The 21,102-nt window shown below is 40.6% G+C and overlaps 1 protein-coding gene across 6 annotated transcripts in view; it reads left to right on the top strand.

Moving 5' to 3' along the window:
- Positions 1 to 18,217, top strand: part of Ttf2 (transcription termination factor 2) — a 39,257-nt gene extending 21,040 nt beyond the window's left edge. For 3 of the 6 annotated variants that reach the window (XM_048814569.1, XM_048814572.1, XM_048814571.1), the window contains 12 exons: positions 1,228 to 1,333; positions 3,152 to 3,333; positions 4,006 to 4,159; positions 4,472 to 4,563; positions 5,287 to 5,369; positions 5,697 to 5,884; positions 6,626 to 6,796; positions 9,193 to 9,251; positions 10,407 to 10,557; positions 11,551 to 11,633; positions 12,987 to 13,061; positions 15,609 to 18,217. In XM_048814569.1, the coding sequence (XP_048670526.1) occupies positions 1,228 to 1,333; positions 3,152 to 3,333; positions 4,006 to 4,159; positions 4,472 to 4,563; positions 5,287 to 5,369; positions 5,697 to 5,884; positions 6,626 to 6,796; positions 9,193 to 9,251; positions 10,407 to 10,557; positions 11,551 to 11,633; positions 12,987 to 13,061; positions 15,609 to 15,753 (1,489 nt within the window). In that variant the 3' untranslated portion in view covers positions 15,754 to 18,217. Of the gene's footprint in view, positions 1 to 1,227; positions 1,334 to 3,151; positions 3,334 to 4,005; positions 4,160 to 4,471; positions 4,564 to 5,286; positions 5,370 to 5,696; positions 5,885 to 6,625; positions 6,797 to 9,192; positions 9,252 to 9,961; positions 10,295 to 10,406; positions 10,558 to 11,550; positions 11,634 to 12,986; positions 13,062 to 15,608 lie in introns of those variants that run through there. The other 3 variants (XM_015502231.2, XR_007351780.1, XR_007351779.1) reach the window with 3 other exon arrangements.
- Positions 18,218 to 21,102: the final 2,885 nt, after the last annotated feature.

The following is a 21,102-nucleotide window of genomic DNA, read 5'->3' on the forward strand; positions in this document are numbered from 1 at the left end:
ATCAAAGATGAGATTATAATCAAAGATGCTCCTATAATCAAAGTTTTTTCTTCTTATTAGTAATCTCTCTCCTTATCCTTTCATACTGGGTTTTTTTAATCTCCTAAAAAACAGGGCAGCAGTCTTTGGGGAATATATTGCCAGATTATTGACCTTTGGTATTATAGTACAACTTTCATGACTGGTCACTTCAGCAGACAGGAGGTGTTGTGGCAGCAATGGTGGGCCTGCAGGTCTTCCTTGGCACAGAGTACTTAAATTGTCTGCCTTTGGAAGTAAATTTGATCTCACTTGATTTGCACTTTGAGCATAACTGTTTTGTTATTCAGAATGTGCTAGTTGACTGATTGGAATTATTGTCAATTATACTTCTTTATATATGATGATGAGGGAGCTTATGGGCATTGTTGCCTCTCTGAATTAGGCATGTAATTTTTATCAGAAGTATTTATTGCAATTCTGTCAAGTACACAATATTCATTGGAATAAGATGTATGTCTGTAATAAGAATCTTTACATGTAAAGAGCATAGGGAAGGTAAACTGAAAGTTATAGCATGTACTTTTTAAAAATATTTAGTTTTTTAGTTGTATTTGGACACATTACCTTTATTTTATTTTTATGTGGTTCTGAGGATTGAACCCAGTGCTCTGCATGTGCTAGGCGAGGGCTCTACCGCTGAGCCATAATCCCAGCCCCTATAGCATTCACTTTTATAGCTAAATATCAAAGCTAATTAATGGGTTTTCACAAGTCTCTTATAACCAGGAGTGGTCGGCAGAAGGCATCATTGATGTGAGCTCAGCAGTGCTTTCAGGGTTTATTTTTTTCTCTGAGGCTTTATCATAGTTCATTTCAAAAATCACTATTGAATGTTCATTCCCAACCCTATCCTTTCTGTTCTGGCCAGGTCATATCAAGCTTAATATGAGATTTTCCTTTCTGGGCTCATTGGATAAGAAAAGGTAGGCTGTTCTAGCTGTAGTGAGCAGACTGTAAAAATGACCAGAGGTTAGAGATAGGAAAACCAACTGGGTTAAGTTTACCTCTTCAAAATTTTGTGTGTGTGTGTGTGTGTGTGTGCGCGCTTATGTGTGTGTGAAGGATATAAGTTAATTGATTCTGCTGTCTATCCTTCTAGCCCTGGGCATTTATGCAAAGACATCAAATCTGCCTCTTGTCCTTAGAGGGATTGTTTACTGTTTGTTTTTTGTTGTATCTATGCAGCCTCTCTATGTATGACATCGTGATTACTACTTACAGCCTTCTGGCCAAGGAGATTCCCACAGTGAAGCAGGAGAGAGAGGTTCCAGGTGCAAACCTCAGGGTAAAGGTGAGGCTTGGGTTGCTAGGCAAATAGTTGGAGCCACATGTCATTTAATGGGAGTCTTTACAGCCTCAGAGATAGCTAAGGAATTTGCAGCAGTGCTCTAGTGTTCTTCCCCTTGTGGAAATGAGTAGTTCTGTCTGTATTCTGTCTCCCTTGCCTAGATAACAACTTCAGTGATAAAAGTTGATACTTGGCACAGTATTCAGCTGTCTTTTAGAGTTAAAGTTAACTACACTGCTTTATGGTGGTAATAATCCCACAAATACAGGAAAGCCTCTTGTTGCTATTTTATCTTAGAGTATATGGGGTATACTCTCATGATACTTTTTATTTTTAGTGTGCAGACTGTTATTTTAGTACCTGTGTTTTGGTATTAAGCCCTCATTCATTGTCTCCCATCTGCCTCCCAGAAAAGGGCATTGCAAATAATAGAGCTTCAGATAGGCCAGAGACTAAATTATAACCACGAAAAAGCCCCGAGTGTCTTCAGGCAGATTCAGGGCATCTGTTACATGATGTAGAGACTTTATCACATAATTATTGTGGAGACTCCTCCACCCCAAATATAGTATTGTCTATATTTTGGTTTTTACTAGGACAGGATTCTCACAGATTTTTGTATTTAGGAGCTCTCTAGAACACTTTACCAGCTCATGGCACTACCCTGACTTCTTACAGATAACGAACTTCTCAGATTCTTTAGTTGTTCACCATCACTTTGGTGATAAACTCCAAACCTCTTTATATGATGTATCAGGCACTTTGCCATCTTGCTCTGCCAGTGTGCCTGCTCCTCTCTACCCCGTCTCCCTCCCTGTGACACCACACATGCAGTTGTGTAGTCCCTGATGTGCTCCTTCACAGTTACGCCTTTACTCTCCCTCTTGATACAATTCTTTGTCACCACTCCTTTTCCCAGGTTAATTGTTTTTTTTTTTATAAGAGAGAGAAAATTTTTTAATATTTATTTTATAGTTTTTGGTAGACACAGCATCTTTATTTTATTTTTTATGTGGTGCTGAGAATCGAATCCAGCGCCCTGCGCACGCTAGGCGAGCGTGCTACTGCTTGAGCACATCCCCAGCCCAGGTTAATTGTTTTTTAAGCTGCTTCAAGCATCCTTTTTGGACCACTCCCTTTCTACCATTTGGTTGAATGTCTCTCCTAGCCCCTTGAGCTTGCTCATGTCATGGCATACCATTTATTCAGCAAATATGGAGTATCTTTTACTTGGCAGGCACTATTTTAGCTTATCCAGGATGACAACAGTGAATAAGAGCAGCTAGATTTCCCTTGTCTTACATTGAGATATGTAGTTTGATTTACTGTATATACACCGTGTTACACATCATGTTGTAGTTATGTCTGGTTTTCTCCCCTGCTATATTTTGAGCTCATGAAGGGTGGGAATTGCCCTTTATGTCTGACTTTGTATCTTACATTAAAACATAGACTTTAAGTAAATTTTTATTAAATTATCAGATATTTTTATGGAGTGAGTAAATTTGCAAACTGAATGACTGATACACTCTTAACCCATAACCATTGCCAAAATGTGGCTTGAAAGAATAAATGAAAATTCAAATTAGAAAACATTTTGCTCTTGGGCATCTTATTCTCAAGGCCTGAGACTCTCAAGTGGCCTATGTATTGGAACCAGTTAAGAGATTCTGCTTCTAGTTTCTCGACTCAGTTTATTGTAATAGATCTCAGCAAGTTAGAGTGTCAGATTGGGTCTCCTCAGTACTGGTTGGTCATTTCCCCTTATCTCCTTGAGGACATGTTCAGGTTCCCATAGTGTTGCTGGATTTCACTTTCCAGGGCAGCTCAACACCTTTGCTTCAAATAGTCTGGGCTCGAATTATATTGGATGAAGCTCATAATGTGAAGAATCCCCGTGTGCAGACGTCCATTGCTGTGTGTAAGCTGCAAGCCCATGCCCGTTGGGCTGTCACTGGAACCCCTATACAAAACAACCTGTTGGATATGTATTCACTGTTGAAGTGAGTAACCTTGGGATCATGTAACTGTGAACCCTGTCTGTAACCCTTCAGCATTATTTCATGTCTCACTATAAAAACTCTGATGTGTGTCAGATCATCTCATGTAGCAGATGGCAAGCCTGTAAGTCTTTAAAGGGCAAAATAATTAATATTTATGAGAAAATGTCAATGGATTGACTGATACAGGACTTTGATTACATTCAGTTCTTCTATATGCAAAAATATAGGAGAGATTGACATAAGGGAAGCAAAAGTCATCTTTCTTTAGTCCCCTGAATATTTTGGGCTATTTCTACTTTAAAACATGTACTAGACTCTGGACTACAACTTACTGGAGGCCAACTGAAAAGAGTGATTTAAAAATACTTTCTTTTGTTCAAGTCAGCCCATAAGAGGATATGGAATTTCTTTGCTAGAATAAATTCTAGCTATTGGTTATATATCCTGGTATGATAATACAGATATTAGTAATGGAGAAACTCATTTTTATAATGTGGTTTTCATTATTAATTTAGGTCCTTTTGATTTGTCTAGCAGAGATATGCTGTGAAATTTACTCAAAAAATGATTGGATGACAGATGTAACAAAAAATCTGATTTGTTTTCACCTTGATTTTACTTTGAACCTTTACTGCTTTCTTCCCTGTTCTGTGTCCTTCCTCCACAAAAAAGATTTCTCCGCTGTTCTCCATTTGATGAATTCACCCTGTGGAAAAGTCAGGTTGATAATGGTTCAAAGAAAGGAGGAGAACGGTTAAGTATTTTAACCAAGAGCCTTCTGCTGAGGAGAACAAAGGACCAACTGGACTCCACTGGCAAACCCTTGGTAATCAAATTTCTACCTGTCCCTGGGGGAGCCAGGGAAGGAGGATGACTATATCCCTGAGGGGGTTGAACAGCCATCTGCTGTGCTTCAGGAGCCTCTAGTCTCCCTTTTTTCTCTGAGGAGGCCTGGGGTTGCATCTTGTGCCTCATGTTCCAGCAGTCCTGTTGTACACTCCTTTATTTTTACAGAAGGATAGGAAATGCTTCCTAGGAGTCGGCTAGATTTCCAGTGTCCACCTGGGGCATTTGCTTTGTAGCATTTAGTTAATTCATATAGCTTTACCCCAACTTCCATTTTCTTTTATTCTTCCAGGTGAGGCTGCCTCAGCGTAAATTTCAGCTGCACCGTTTGAAGCTTTCTGAAGATGAAAAGCTGGTTTATAATGTCTTTTTTGCAAGATCAAGGTTTGTGCAGTGAAGAAGCACTTTCTCACATGCATTGTGTTTTATTCTTGTCTTTGCTTGGGAGTCAATAGAGGGTCAACTTTCCCTAAACTGAATTTATGGTGTTATTTTGATATGTTGGGTATCTGTATTACTTTTTTCTTCCCTTTTGTTCCTCCTTCTCTCCCTGGCTCATCTTTGTCTCACACGCACATTGAAAGCAAAATTTTGAACCTTGTTTTCATTGGCTTCCTTGCATAGGAATCATGGGATATGGTTACTGAAAACTGGATCTGTCTGTTTCACTTGGGGCTGTATTGGAAAGTTATTTCCCTTTGCCCTTTGCCCTTTAACCCAGCATCTCCCTGGGACTTTAAAAGAAACAAAACTGCTTTGCCATCCTTCATGTTGTTTGTTTTTTGTACTTTTACTAGAAGTCTTATCCTTCCCTGAAATCTAGATTGTTCTCTTCCACTTAATGCTTCTCATTTCCAATGTAAATATGTTCTTTCTCTATTTATACTTTATGTTTTTAGCTGACTTTAAAAAAGTTAATTTTTTTTAATAATTATTTCTTTTGCAATACCTTTGGCTAGTGCTTGCTATGAGCTTGGCATCATTTATCAAGTCCTCTTCTATAATTTGCCAAGGTCCACTTGCAAGCACAGTTAAGCAGTGACCATTGTAAGCCTGCTCAGTGTTAGTGACCATTATTTGTGCTTTTTCTTTTTGGATCTGAGGCAGATCTGCTCTGCAGTCCTATCTGAAAAGAGATGAAAGTAGAGATAACCAATCTGGAAGAAGCTCTAATAATCCATTCATCAGAGGTAAGCTGGGGGACTCATTTACTCATAAGTAAATATCACTAATGAAAAATGGGGATTCTGATTTAGTTAAATAGCAGATATGAGAGGTTGTGAATCCTAGGTCTGAAAGAGTAGACTTCAGCTAAGAACCTCAAACCAGGGTAAAATATACTGACCTGAAAACATAAGATCTGGTGGTCTAAACTTCTTATAATTGCTTTTTTAATCTGCTTTGTTAAAATACATGTATGTCTATATAGAAAACCAGTATTTCATTTGGCTTCATAAAAGTGAGATATAATGATATTACTGAATCTCAGATCCAACCAGTTCCCAATCCTTCCCCAGATTTCTGTTTTAAATCCTGTACTATTTCCTGGGGTTTGTCTTCTCTCTTGGAAGTGGCCCAGGAGTTTGGGTCCAGTGGGCCTGGGCAGACCATGGCAGCAGACTCACAGAGATCCAGCACCGTCCACATACTGTCCCAGTTGCTGAGGCTCCGTCAGTGTTGCTGCCATCTTTCTTTACTGAAGTCGGTAAGAAAAGGCCTTAGCATGGTGTCACGATTTCTGTCTTCTGCAGCTGGGATCCAGTTGGCTGGATCAATGGAAATGGTGTTTTGGGGGTTTTGTTTTATGTTTTGGTGGGGCAGAGAAGAGGGGCTTGTTTATTTTGCTTTAAATGATAGTATATATTAATCTTGATGATTCCTGTGGTATTGAGAAGGCACACTATTATTGTTTGTTTGCTTTAGAGACTGAGACTGGGAAGTCACATTTTGTTTTAAAAGAAAATTCATGAATGCTTCAGTATTTTAGAATGTCATAAGGTTAATTTGGTTATTAGAGTTTAGGATTGAGGCTTTTAGGTCTAGATATGAAAACTCAAGTAGTTATACAAATTGAAAAACTGTCTTCACATTGAATAGAGGCACATCCAAAATTAAGAGGCACATAGCATTAATTTCAGAAGCTGTTGTAATGTGTTTTGATCATCAGCTGCTTAATTAACTGTTTTATGCTAGCCGAGATAGAGAGAATGATCATATTATTTGTCCAAGTCTTTAAAAAATTCCATCATTTTGTATTTCTTTAATTGGTTGAAAAAAAACTTGTAAGTACACACTTTAAGGAGGGTTTCTCTGAGAAATTATTGAAGATAAATTACAAGGCGTTTTGCTCTGTGAAGTGTGGAACAATCAGAGCCTCATCAGCAAGTAATAATGCATGCTGCTTCCACTGCCCAATTGCTCCTGTCCCTTTCTGTGTTGTGCTCAGGCCCTGGATCCTGCAGATCTGAAGAGCGAAGGCCTTGTCCTGTCCCTAGAGGAACAGCTCAGTGCTTTGACCTTGTCCGAACTCCATGATTCAGAGTCGTCTCCTACTGTTTCCCTTAATGGCACACCCTTCAAGGTGGAACTTTTCGAAGACACACGACAGAGCACCAAGGTACTTGTCACCTCTGTTCTTGGTAGAGGTATTTGGATTCTCGTTCATACCCTGTGTTGAGTGCCTCATTTGTCCCAGTGGGTACAGCCATCTGATGACAGAGGAAGAACTATTAGATGGTAGTAGCTGATTGTATTAACATCATTTTATGTCACAAAGAACAGTCAACCTTATTACAAAGTGGGTGTTCAGATAGTGGTTTGGAACAGCTCTGCCATCCACACAGGTTTTCTGTCAGGGATTACAGGAAGGGAGGCTGCCAGGTTTATGGGGATGGGACCTAAGCAAGTGAGCAGTTTGTTTAGGGAAAGCTTGAAAGGAAAACCATAGCCTTGAGCCTAGGGACTGTGTAATACACATGAGCACCAGTTGCTTTGACTTGTTGAAAGGCTTCCATCTGTGAGTATCGCTTCCTGCGTGGCCTTCTATCTTTATTAGTCATTCTGTTCTATTTTTGTCAAAGTTTTTGGAAGGCTGAGCTATTCTGTAACTTGAGTCCTCTCTTGCCGTCAGCTTGGAATGCGCTCTCTTATCCTGCACACCCTGAAAGCAGGCCTTGTTTCTCTCTGTCATGATCTTAAGTTGCCACTTTGAACCTAAACCTCTCTTTTGAAATACTTTAAAAAATGTAAATTAGAAAGGAGGTTACTATGAAGGGAATGGAATTATTATTATTTTTTTAAAGAAGCGCTGCCTCTTAATTAAAGCATCTACCCAGGTCTTTGCCACAAATTGCTGAGATAAATAGAAGAATAGCCCCGCATGTGGCTAGCATTCATGTTCTAGAACTCAGAGTTAGCAGAAACTTATATTCCTATCTCTTTGTCTTCCTTGTCATTGATAATCAGATAATACTTATTCACAAGGCTTCAAACATAAGCCCCTTAATAGTGGTTCAAACCTAGTAAAGTTGTTTCATGAGGGAAGGAATAGTCTTTCTGAAATTTGACCCCAGCTCATGGACCATGAATCCAACCTCCCCTCCCCCACTTCATTTTTCTTAAAAACCTACTGCCAGCTTTTTCATGGCTTCTTTCACAACCTTAAGATGCCAAGACACCTGGCAAATGAGTGTCTCTGTTCTATTGTTAACTAAAAACATACACACTTGCCTTTCTTCCTATTCCTACAAACGTACAGTGCTTGTTTTTCTTCCTGCCCAAGCATCAGAATGTTCATTAAGATTGGAAAGCAGCATCGGGTTATCCCAGTAACAACAGCCTAGAAGGTGGGAATTAGCACACCTCAAAGTTTATCTGGCCCAAGCCCCTCTTTACTGAGAGGAATATGGGTTCCCACATGGAATAGCCATGGCAGTCTAAGAACTGTATTTGTCTCCTGACTGATGTCTGGTCCAGTTTTTTCCCCTTCCACCACTCAGGAAATTAACTCTAGGGCCCTTAGAGGCTTTTTAAAAAATTATTTTTATATCTTTATTTTGATTATTTTTATATTGTGCTGAGGATCGAACCCAGTGCCTCACATGCAAGGCAAGCACTCAACCAGTGAGCCTCTTAGAGGCTTTTGAAAGGTCCTTCACGTTAGCAGTCAAAAGAGCAAACCCAGCTGCTCTCCACAGTCATGCCACTGTGTTTTTACTGACCACTTCCATGTGGACTTAAAAGCATCCTGAAGGTTTTAGGTAAATGCCCAGAGAGCTTGCTTGGAAGCTTTAACAATTGCTGCTCCGTCTGAACAGGTTCTCTCCTTCAGTGACATTTGGAGCAGCCTGAAAGTGGGTAGAGCTCTTTCACTTTCTCCTTTTGCAAGTATGAAGAGAGTACCTTCTCTGTTCCAGCAAGGTACTAGGGGCCAGAGGTACAGAAATGAATTCAGCGTGTGCTATCTTTGACCCCTTGGAGCATATCAAGTCCTGGAAGAGAGAGATGATTAATGAGCAATTAAATGTAGTGTAATGAGGACTATAATAGTAGGGACAAAATAGTAGCACGGGCAGTGAACGTAATCCATACTTGGGGCCTGAAAAGGGCCCCAAAAGGGACATTAGAGGGAACAGAATAGACAAAGGTGAGACTCGGCATGGCTTTCTGAAGGACACTTTTGATGTGATTGAAGTTCCATTTGAGGAGGTCATTAACAAGAAGTGATCCTAGAAAAGTAAGCAGAGGCAAGAGCAGTGAAGATTGAGCCTGTCGTTCTAAGGAGCTTGGGCTTTATCCTTAGTGGGGAGCTACGGAAGGGGTTTCAGCCAGGGCAGGAAAGTGACAAGCTTACATTTTAATAATAGCTCCTGGTTACAGAGGGGTGAACAGAGTAGAGGGGGTCAGACCAGAAGCTTAGAAGCTTTCCAGGATAGAGCTTCAGTAATGTAGGCAAGAGAAAATGGAGAAAAGTGAATTGCTTCAACTTGCAATGTTAATGTAACCTTTTCCCAGATATCATCTCTGTTGGCAGAGTTGGAGGCAATCCGAAGAAACTCAGGGTCCCAAAAGAGGTAAATGTGTTTTCTCATTATCCAAGCATTGGTTATAATTAAGCAAGAAAATTTGATATTGCTGATAGTCATAAATCTTAGCTTTTTATATCAAGGACCTCAAGTCATGCTCAGCAGAAAGCACTGAGGTTATATCACAAATTCTCTAAGATTTCTAATTAAAATATTTGTGGTACAGATTGAAAAGGACATCCCTAGAGGATCAGGGAAAGATAGGCATCTGAAACAGTGATTAAAAGTAGAGAAGCCAGGGAGTGACGTAGGAAAATCAGGTGCCGCAGCAGCACTGCCGATGTGCTTCTGAAGCTGGGTGGGGAGACCGGGATCATTTCCTCATTGTTATACCTTACACATATTTTGTACATCAGCGTTTGTGTATATGAAATACTTTACACATTTAAAGCTTTAATAAAAATGTGGCTTGGGGAGGTAGGAACCCTAGTGCCGTGTGGTTCTGTGACACAGGGTGGTGTCCATTTACTGCAGGAACACAGATCTCTGGATGAGCAGTAGGCCCCCAAATAAAAGGAAATTGGGATAGTTATTTTATTCTACCATTTTTTTTTTTTCTGACTTTGTGTAGTACAAGACAAGAATGAAGTCTCAAAATAACTGGAAGCATTTTAAGCTTGTAGGACAACCTAAGTGTGTGCCTATAGGGCTTCATGTCACCACATGAAATACTAACACAGGCTTCTTATGAAATATAGAGAAGTTTGATGTGGCTCATGGTTCTGGAGGCTCAAGTCCAAGATTGGGCAGTACCATTGTTTGGAACTCTGAGAACAGCAAATGGCAATGGCAGGAGCATTGGCAGAACAGATGGTTAATCAGAAGCCAGGAAGCAGAGAGAGACTAAGAGGAAAAGATGGGATCCCACGATTTCTTTGGTGGGCTCACCTTCAGTGACCTATGCAACTTTGTTAAGTCCTACCTCTCAAGGCTCCACATCGTTTCCTAACACTTCCTCCCTGGGACCTATTCTTACATGTGGGTCTTTGGAGGACACTCATCCAAACTGTAGGAGCAACTTTTTCCCTTAGGTAACTTTTTTCCTTTCTTTGTCTCTTAAGATTAACAAGGGCATTAAAACCCTACAGATGAGTTTGTTTAATCTGTTAGTGGAGTTGGTTTTTATTTTCTCCTTCTTTCCAGTGTCATTGTCTCTCAGTGGACCAGCATGCTGAAAGTGGTAGCACTGCATCTTAAGAAGCATGGATTCACTTATGCCACCATTGATGGCTCCGTCAAACCCAAACAGAGGATGGACTTGGTGGAGGCGTTTAACCACTGCAGGGGCCCTCAGGTACAAGCTGGTGTAGCAGAGCTCTATAACTAAGGAGTAAATTGTTCCCAGTTATACAGAGAGCACGACAATACAGCAATTCGACTTAAAAATATTCACAGCTTTGGTTTCTCCAAGTGTTTAAAATGTATTAGACGTTTATTGGGGTACTTATCAAAGTGCACAAGTACTCTAAAGAGAATAAGATGTGAGGACTAAAAGGAGACTCAGAGCTGAGTTGGTTAGGAGCAGGAGAATCTTCGTGGAGAAGTCAAGCCTTGAAGGATAAATAGGATTTTGATATGAGGAAACCTGGAAAGAAATGGAAGAACAAAGTCAGATGTGATTATAAATATGAAAAGTTGAATAATAGGCAGGAGAATTAAGGCAAATGAGGAAAGGGTTCTGATACACATATCTGATTAGTGGGAAGTTTAAAGATGTGAGAGTTTTTTCAGAGGTGAAGCATGGGAGATGTCAATGCATGTTTTAAAAAATAACAACAGGAGAAAATTTGATAGGAACACATTGTTTTTCTGTTTTGATCTTGGGCTTAAACCTGATAGGAAAGGAAAATGTATTTATTTTGTGTCACTCTTAACAACTTTCTGGGATCATTAATTTAGAAAGAGAAAAGGTTTATGTCTCACTGTTTTGGAGGTTTTAGTCCATGGTAAATGGTTCCTGTCGCCTTTGGGCCTGTGGTGAGACAACATATCATGGCCGGAAAATGTGGCAGAGCAGAATGACTTGCCTCACAGCCAGGAAGTAGGAAAAGACAGGAAGGGGAAAAGGATGGGGGGCCATTATTTCTTTCAGGGGCACACTCCCAGTGACCTGAAGACCTCCCACTAGCCCCCACCTCTTCAAGTTTCCACCACCTCTTAACAGCACCGTGCTGGGGATTGGGCCTTGACAAAATGGATCTTTGAGGGACACTTAAAATCCAAATTATTGCAGATGTATTATGAGACCAAGACTGTGTAGAGTTAATGGTTATGTTTCTCTTTAAAGGTTATGCTAATCTCTCTCTTGGCTGGAGGTGTTGGTCTAAACCTAACTGGAGGAAATCATCTTTTTCTTCTGGATATGCACTGGTAATGATTCAAGATTTATCTTGAGTTGTCACAGCATAGTAGGGAGACCGCTGGGTTAGAGGGACAACAGGCAATGTGTTCTGCTTCTTTGATGGAGATGCCTCTGTGCATACATGTCTATAGGTGCAGGTCTAAACAGGATATAGGGCTAGTCAATGTTTCTGAATTCCTGAGTAAGCTTCAAATGATTACTTAAAATATCTCATTCACTTTATCATTAGTCTAATATCCATTTCCCTGGAAGCTGGGAGCACAGCTTTTCCTCGTAGCTAAGAGCCCAATTTTACTTGTCCACAAAACCATATTCCAGACATATAATCCTAGGGAGTCTCAACCTTAGAAGCATTACTCCAGTACTGGGGATGTAGCTCCATTAAAAGGTGAAGAAATTTTCTAATTATGTTAGAAATACACTTAATATAGTCTTTGGATTTGTTGTATGTTGTGTCCATGCCAGGAACACCACAGTATTGGTAAAATGAGTAAGTTAGTGTATGACCAGGAAAAGTCTCATAGTTAATTACCACTTTCTAGTTTTATAGTTACGCCAATCAGGGATTGCTGCACAGGTACCATTGCTGGGATTGTGTGTCTAATTCTCCAGCCTGCCCAAATTGGTACAGACAGACCAACCTGTTGTCATCTTCCAGGAGGTTGTGTTTTAAATCTTACCTGAGGCTCCCATGTATGTACATAGTAGTGAGGAAAGCATACTAGGAATTAGGCTGTTTTCTGAGATGGAGAATTGTTATACAAGATTTTAAAGAAGTGAGATGAGAAACTAATTGCAATTTGGTAAGGAGGATCTATAAAGAAGGTTACAAATTAACTGTTCTTAGTTGAATCATAGAATACTAAAGTTGAAAAGTTAAATTTCAGAACATTTAGCCAGTCCTCATGTTTATATGTGGTCATCTGAAGCCTGGAGGGCGAGACTAGGTAACTTGCCCAGGGTCATCCAGCTAGCTAAAGACTGTATTTGACTATTGGTTTAACCTTGTTACTTATAGTTATCAACCGATGATAGTGCTAAGAGTTTTTATTAGAGTTTCTAGTTTCTCACTAGAGGGCAAAATGATAGCTGGCACTAATCTTGCTTGGTCCAGTGTAGCCTAAGATAGGAGTTGACAAAGTGTTTCTGCAAATACTTCAGACTTTGCTGGCACATAGTTCTTTGTCATATATCTTCCTCTGGGTTTTATTTTCCGAAACCCCTTTTAGAAATGAAGCAACTATTTTTAGCTGAAAATGTACACAAAAGCAGTATGTGGGCTAGATTTGGCCCATGAACCATAGTTTACTGTCTCTGGTGTAGGATGTCAGAACCTCTAAATGTTACCTCTTTTCTAACAGGAATCCATCACTTGAAGATCAGGCTTGTGACAGAATTTATCGAGTAGGGCAGCAGAAAGATGTTGTCATACACAGGTAAATAAAGGCCCTGAGGACCATTCCTAGTGTCTGTTTTTGTGAAAGCCTTCTTTAGGCAGTGTTTTAATAGAATGTAAAGTATTTGGTGATCACATTACTCATGATGCTTCTGAGGCATACCATAGTCAGGAAAGAAAGAAATAATCTGAGATAACCTTGTAGTTTGGTCACTGCCAGAGAGGAATAAGCTTGTGTATGACACTCCAGGTAGGCCGTGAAAGGGCTCACTTTTTTTTGCTTTTACCTTTCATTATGACATAATCTCATACATATAGAAAAATTGCAAGAAGAGTAAAAGAGTACCAAAGATTCTCCTATACTGTGTGCATAAGCATATGCATCAGCTTTTTTCTGGACCATTAAAGAGTAAGTTGCAGAGATGATGTTACTTTTTCCTAAGTATTTAGTGTGTGCATTTCCTAAAATTATGATACTGCTTACTGCTTTAATCTATCACTGTGGCACTATTATCTTAACAGCAGACCTTATTCAGTTTTACCACATGTTCCAGTGGCACAACAGAATAAAATCCTGGATCCTGTGTAGCATGCAGTTGTCACAGCTTTGTCTCCTTCAGTCTGGCACAGTGCCTCAGTCATTGTTCTATGACACTGACTTTTAAAAGATCACAAGCTCACTGTTTTGCCAAATGTTCCTCTATTTGAGACCTTCCTGTCTTTAAAAACAACACAATTTGCCATAATGCTAAAATGTAGCACTCTCATTGTGGCCCTTTTTCTCCTCCTTTTTCATGACCAAGTTTCCTGAAGAATTTAGAAACTGCTGTCTGATTTACTTGCTTACCTCCCATTCATTCCTCAGTCTTTGCAAACTGGCTTTCATCTTTCTCACTCCACTTAAGCTGCTCTTCTAAGGGGCACCATGACTTCCAATCTTTTCCAAATACATTGATTCTTTAAATTTCTTTTCTGCCCACTCTGGTATGTCCTTGCCTTAAAATTTCTATCCACTCCAGTAAGTCCAAAGTCTATATCTATAGTTTCACTGTCTCCCAAACTTCCAGCCTTGGATATCCAAATTCCTGCTAAATATCTGAATCTGATACCCACACACTCATCTGTATATATTATTCCATTTGTATATTCAGCTCCTAAAATGAATACCTGTGATGTACCCTCTACGTAGCAAGTACAATTACATATTCCAGGGTCAAGATGTCACAAACTGAAATTGCTTCTTTCCACCACCTCAAATCTACTTTTTTATTCTGTATTCATTGTCTTTGTGAGATGTGCCACTGTTTACCTAATCAAAAGGCCAGAAATTCAACTCCTCCCTCTTTCTCACTTCTCATATGCCAAGTCCTCTAGTTGTGTTTTCGGAATGTTGTGTTTTCTGATGACCGTTCCTTTCCATCACACTGACACCTCCTTCTTTCTAGCAATACTGATTCCTGTCCTCTGCATCACCCCTGGAGGGTTCTTCCTAACTCCTCAATCTGATTCTGCAGTTTTACTCCTCAAATTCGTCAATGGCTCTTCTCTAAATGCCTTAGCATGGTATGCAGAACCACTTGTGATCTGGCCCTGCCAGCCCCTTGACTTTTGCCACTGGATGACTGATCTTCCTCCAGCATAACCATACTCTGAAAATTCACCTGTGATATATCACACATTCCCATTCCCTGGGATACCCTCCGTACCCACCCACTGCTCCATCATTCCATCTGGCAAACCCTTGCTAACCCTACAGGTCGGTTACACATTAAGAATTAACCCTTTAATGACAACTTCCTTGATTTCCTAGGCATACTTCCATTGTAACACTTACTAGGTTGTATTTTTTTTTTAAGAGAGAGAGAATTTTTAATATTCATTTTTTAGTTTTTGGCGGACACAAAATCTTTGTTTGTATGTGGTGCTGAGGATCGAACCCGGGCCGCACGCATGCCAGGCGAGCGCGCCACCGCTTGAGCCACATCCCCAGCCCTACTAGGTTGTATTATTCTTGGATTTTCTTATCTCTCTCATGTTCTCCTTCAGAGCAAAACTCTATTCATCTCTTCACTATCCCTAGCATAGTATATGGTACACAGCAGGTGCTTAATCCATACTTGTTGAATAATGAGTGAATGACAACAGTGGCACTTCCTTAGCTTGAAAAACCTCTTTTTTTGTGTGAAATAAACAAAAAATTAAGACAGTTTGTACTTAAACTGACACACATATGCCTGGCAGAAATTTGATCACGGTAGAAGACTCTGACCCTATCAAATGGAGCTATTTGGGTGAAAGCTAAATCTGTATACTTTTTTTGAATAGGGATGTCTTTTGCTTATTTGTGGCTTTCTCAATTACCCTACGCTTCAGAATGAAATCACAAGTCTATTTGAGAGACATATTTTAAATGGGCATATATTTAGTCAAGTGTATTTGGATCCCCTAAACACAGAGTTCTTATTCAATTCCTAAGGAAACCTAAAAGAAATCTCATTAAAAGCTGAACATAATAGAAGTTTGAATGTGTTATATAAATACACTGCTTTGAGTTTCTGAGAGTGTGCTTATTTGTTTGCTTTTTTAGATTTATTTGTGAAGGAACAGTGGAAGAGACCATCTTACAGCTCCAGGAAAAAAAGAAAGATCTGGCACAACAGGTTCTGTCAGGGTCTGGAGAATCTGTCACCAAGCTCACCTTGGCTGACCTCAAAATCCTTTTTGGCATCTAAGGTCCTGTCTATAGAGTATAGAATAGTGCCATTTCTGATGTGGTAGGGTCCAGGACTAAAACCCTAGCACGATCCCTGAGCTCTGTTCTTGCGTTCCTTTTCACCTTCAAGCCTTAACACTCTCCTCTCAAAATGGGGAATAATCTTATCCCTAGAATTGAGGATGGGTTATCATATTCAACAATCAGCACTCATGTTAATCAATCAGTTTATTTGAAGAATGGCACAGAAATTAATCCATTTTTTCAGATAAAGAAATGCCTTGGAGCTACATGGTTTTGAAGACCATCTCTCACAGAATTGGATTTAAGCTTCAGTAAAGCTCAAAAAACCCTGTGTTGCTTCTCTGTCCTGAGCTGTTGGGAAAAGCAGTGTTATTACCATCCCCGACACAGACTCCACCCATCTTTCCATCTCTTGGTGCTGGTGAGGCTGCTCCTGTGACTGTCCCTCTGGGCTGAGCAGAGCCGATCCCCGATCCCCGTGGCCAGCCATTCTCTGCAGCCATTGCAATCCAGGCGGTTCTCCCTCTCAGGATTAATCTCAGGGAGGTGCTTTGCATATAAATAGATGTTAAGTATCTGTGCCGTTTGTACCAGCATGACTTTTTGGTATTTACATCATTGTTTCATCTAGTAGTATATAAATATCAAATGTCATTTAGGTTTTATTGGTGATGGTGGTGGGGATTGAACCCAGGAGTGCTCTACCACTGAGCTACTCACCTAGTTTTTGTTATTTTTAATTTGAGACATTCCTAAAAACTTACTTTCCTAATTTCTGCTAGAAAGAATCATGTAGTTCTTCCCAGCTAGAAATATTCCCTCAAAGTTGGATAAAGAAACAAAACCCTGTGTTAACACAGTCACAGTAGGGACTGAGACACTGCAGTGTTCAAGTAAAGCTTCCCTCTAAGGACCAGATATTAAAGGCTTATAAATATAATGGGGCCCTGGTGGGAAGAATTCTGATCTGGGCCTTTGACTCAGCTCTAATTCTAGTTTCCCGTTAGCTGGGTTGCCTGGCCAGCGTTGGAGATCCAGGGTGCTCCTGGGGCACACTCCTGCATGCCCATGCCTTTCTTGGAGGCCACAGTGTGGGTGCTTTCCTGGAGCTTGGGGGGGAGCTGGGACTGGTGAGCCTCCTGTGCCCCATGTCATTTTGTGCCTGGCTTTATCTTAGTTCCTTCTGCTTTATGTTCTAGTGACTTGAGCACTCCTCATCCAGGGCAAAGTAAGGAGTCCAGGACAGGGATAAGGACCCTGGGTCATGGCCAGAGGAGTGCCCAGCATTCACTGGGCACAGAGCGGACTGAGCGGGTGTCCCTGGCCTGACTTCATCTTGGTGTCAGTGGGAGCCCCCAGGCAGATCCCTGCACAGAATGGGCATGTTATTGGGTATCTCACTGGACACAGGAGTCATCAGTGTTTTTAGGCCATAAACTTCAAGAAAAAGAGAACCCTAACAAAAAATAGTCAGCAGAGGGATTGTATTAGATGAGTCTTTGATGAGGTTTCTGGATGTCATAAGCCTCAGGAAAGTAATGATGGCCTCTGAGAGCTGATGGTCTTTGCATACTGTGCAGGTTACCAATCCTGAGTAACCCTCCCGGACCTCGCCCTACTCCCTGCTTGGTGAGGATATTTTTCTTGAGACTCAAATGATGCCATCCTCTGGTTGACTTTAGCCTCCATCTGGAGCAGGGAACTAACTGTTTTTTTCCAGAAGCCTATTTTTTAATTCATGCATGAGGCTTTTTCCTGAGTGAGACGTTTACAAGATCAGATATATTCATTTTCCCCAGTGAAATGACTCACTTTGGACCATTTTGCAAATGGAGGACTTTGCTTCTTGTTCTCCAGGATGGCGCATCTGCTTTTGTCTCCATTCAGATGGAGGCTCTGGAAGCTCCCAAATTTGAGTCATCCTATAATGTATTTATGGGGGAACCTGGAAGAGAAAAGGGTTGTAGAATCTGGATTCTGAAAGGAATACAGAGGGCTGGGTATGTTGCTCAGAGGTAGAGTGCTTGCCTAGTATGCACAAGGTCCTAGGTTTGCTCCCCAGTACCACATAAAAAGAAACAAAACGGAAGTGTGTGGAGGCTGGGAAAGAGCATTGCAACTGTATATATATTTTTTAATGTATAAGAAAGTTTATTATCCCCAGTTATCAAAATGTGTATTATCCACACCAACTCTGTTTATGGAAGTGGGCTGGCCAGGTTGGACAAATGTATGACCTAATTCACACCAATAGAGATAGCATTTCAGATTCATCACCAGAGGAGGAAAGGATGGCAAATCCCTGGCTGCCATTTCCAGCACAGCGTATAAGTCCTGGATGTAAACTGTGTTTTTCTATGGAAATTTATTTTTTCTTCTTTAAAATTAAAAAAAAAAAAATCATTGTCAGTGCATCTACTTACCTAGAACAAACACTTCTTGATAAAATGTCCAAGACAGACTCCAATACATTAATACTGGGTGATTTCAACACACCTCTCTCACCAGTAGGCCATTCACACATAGATTAAGTAAATACTCTTCAGACCTAAAAAATACTATCAATCAAATGGGCCTAACATGTATGAAGACTCGAATTGGGTGTAAACAGATACACACACACACACACAGAGAGATATGAAAAATTGTGGTATATATGTGTAATAAGAATTGTAACACAAAAAAAAACCCAAAGTACATGTATAAATTGGCGTGAACGAATCGGCGTGAACATACTCTATATACAAAGATATGAAAAATTGTACTCTATATGTGTAATAAGAATTGTAATGCATTCCACTGTCATGAATTTAAAAAAATAAAATCAATAAAACTAAAAAAAAGGAAAAAAATTCTCTAATAAAAAAAAATTGACTTAAAAGATATCTAGAGAATGTTTCATCTATATCCACAAGATTCTTCTGATCTACAAGATTGATAAACCCTTAGGCAGACAAGAGAAGATTCAAATCAAAATTAGAGATGAAAAAGGAGATCTCACCACAGGCATTGCTGAAATTCAGGGAATCATTAGGAACTATTTTGAAAACATTCCAATAAAGCAGAAAATCTAGACGATATTGACAAATTTCTAGGCATTTATGCCTTACCCAAATTGAACCAAGAAGATATAAAACCTGAAATACCATTGTCAAGGAATGAGATTGAAGCAGTAATAAAAAGCCTCCCAACAAAGAAAGGATGGGACCAGATGGACTCAGCTGAATGATACCAGACCTTGAAAGAAGAGACAGTGATTACAGGTGGAAATATGCACTTTTTTTCCCCCTGACTCCCCTTCAAGGGCTTGAAATGAACTGAGCCATGTTCAATAATAGGAATAAATACCGTTTAACAAATGTTGCCTCTGAGTGGAGCCCCACTTCTGAGCAGTGAACCCACCCCTTCAAGAGGACCATTATTGCTCCATTCATTTAGCCCTGGGAAGTTGAGGCTGAGAAATAGTGACCCGTTCGCCTCAGATAATGCGGCTCTGTGACACAGTGCTGGGATATTACCCAAGAAAGACTTTGCAAGGCAGAGTGGCCTTTGGTGCTTGTTAGATGCGGATTCCTGGCCCCCATACTTTTCCCGACTGACAGTACTTCCTGGATGGGACCCAGGAGTCTACTTTTAAGAAGTTCCTGGTGACTCTAAAAGGCAGCCTAAGCATACACTCTCGGGAAGCAACCTCTCTTGGCAAGCCAGTTTCCAAGATCAGACATGCCTGCTTCCTGAGTGACAGTTGCCACACAGCTGACATGTGGCAGTTTGACTTGTGACACTTAGGAAGGTATTAAAGGAGATGATTCTGCACAGCTCATTCTTTTGGTCAAGACTCTGATCAGTGACTGACATTTTCAAAGGAAGAAGCATGCTATTCGGGGCTGGGTTAGGTTTTGGGACATGAGGGCTGCTGGTGTGTATGGGGGGGGCACTACCCCCAAAGAAAGGGGGCCTGGATACCAGTCTTGTCTTAGTTGGAACCCAGACATTTAAGGGACAGCAATTGGACACAACAGACCTATTTTTATATGAATATTTCCTCCTTCACACCAGGGCATGACAGTCTTTCTAATTAACTCAGGCTTTTTGCCACAAACCCTAGTGAAAATGCACCATTTTGTTTTGTAAGGAGGTACCAAAAATAAGTTCATACCAATAAACAGAGCTGGGCTCAGCCACCAGAATAGACTGAAAGGGTTCAGAGTCACACAGAGAGGCTGAGACATTTTGCAGTCCTGTCCCGATGCCCAAGTGAGGACTGAGATGGTGACCTTGGAAGGTGTAATAGTTATTCATTGTTATGACAAAATACCTGAGAAAAGCAACACAAAAGGAGGAAAGGTTTAATTTGGCTTTATAGTTTCAGAAGTTTTAGATCGCAGTCACTTGGTCCTTTCTCTTTGGGCCTCAGAAGGGAGAATGTTGTGGCAAAAAGCATTTGGTAGAGCAAAGCTTCTCATCTCAAGGTGGCCAGGAAGCAAAGTAAAATTGGAGAGGTGAGAAAGGGGGTCAGGGACAAAATGTACCTTTCAACGGCATGCCCCCTAGGACATGCTTCCTCCAACTAAGCCCCCCTCCTAAGGTTTCTACTACCTCTCAATCATCTTGAGTTGTAAATCCTCATAATTATGAGGTCAGAGCACCTATAATCCAGCCACCACCAAAGGTCACACATCTGGACACTGTTGCATTGGGGACCAAGACTTCAACACATGAGGTTTTGGGACATTAAAGATCTAAACCATAATATGCACCCATCACCGCCCTCAAAGGCTGCTGGCCACCCGACAATGCAAATGCATTCGATCCATGTCTAAGAGTTCTAGTCAATAGTTCCAGCGTTGCTTAAACCTCCAAGTTCAAAGTTTCCTCTGAGATCCAAGGCAAGCTCTTCCTTGTGAGCCCCACCAAAAAATTAAAAAATACTCCCAAGATACAAAGACATAAGATAAATATTACCCTTCCCAAAGGAAGGGATAGGAAAATAGCAATGAGGAATTTGTCCAAAGGAAGACCAGAACCCAGCAGGTGAAACGTTCAATATTATAGCTCTGTGTCAGCCTTGCGTCATACCATGCCATCATATGAGCTCCACAGTGCTTGTGATGTCATTCTAGGACTGACTGCCTGTGCCTGCTGCTTTCCTTTGTAGATATTCCACATCCTTGGCATCTCCATTGCAGCTTTCACTCTACTATCATAGCTTCATGCATTGCCCACTTAGAGGATTCTTATCCTGACACACACTGCCTTGTTTCCCAGAATTTCTTTTGAAATTGCAATGGAAACCTCCATGACCCTGACACTCTTGCATTCTGTTTGCTGCAAGACCAATACC

The sequence above is a fragment of the Marmota marmota genome, unplaced genomic scaffold (genome assembly GCF_001458135.2).
Source record: "Marmota marmota marmota unplaced genomic scaffold, marMar, whole genome shotgun sequence".
Taxonomy (NCBI): domain Eukaryota; kingdom Metazoa; phylum Chordata; class Mammalia; order Rodentia; family Sciuridae; genus Marmota; species Marmota marmota.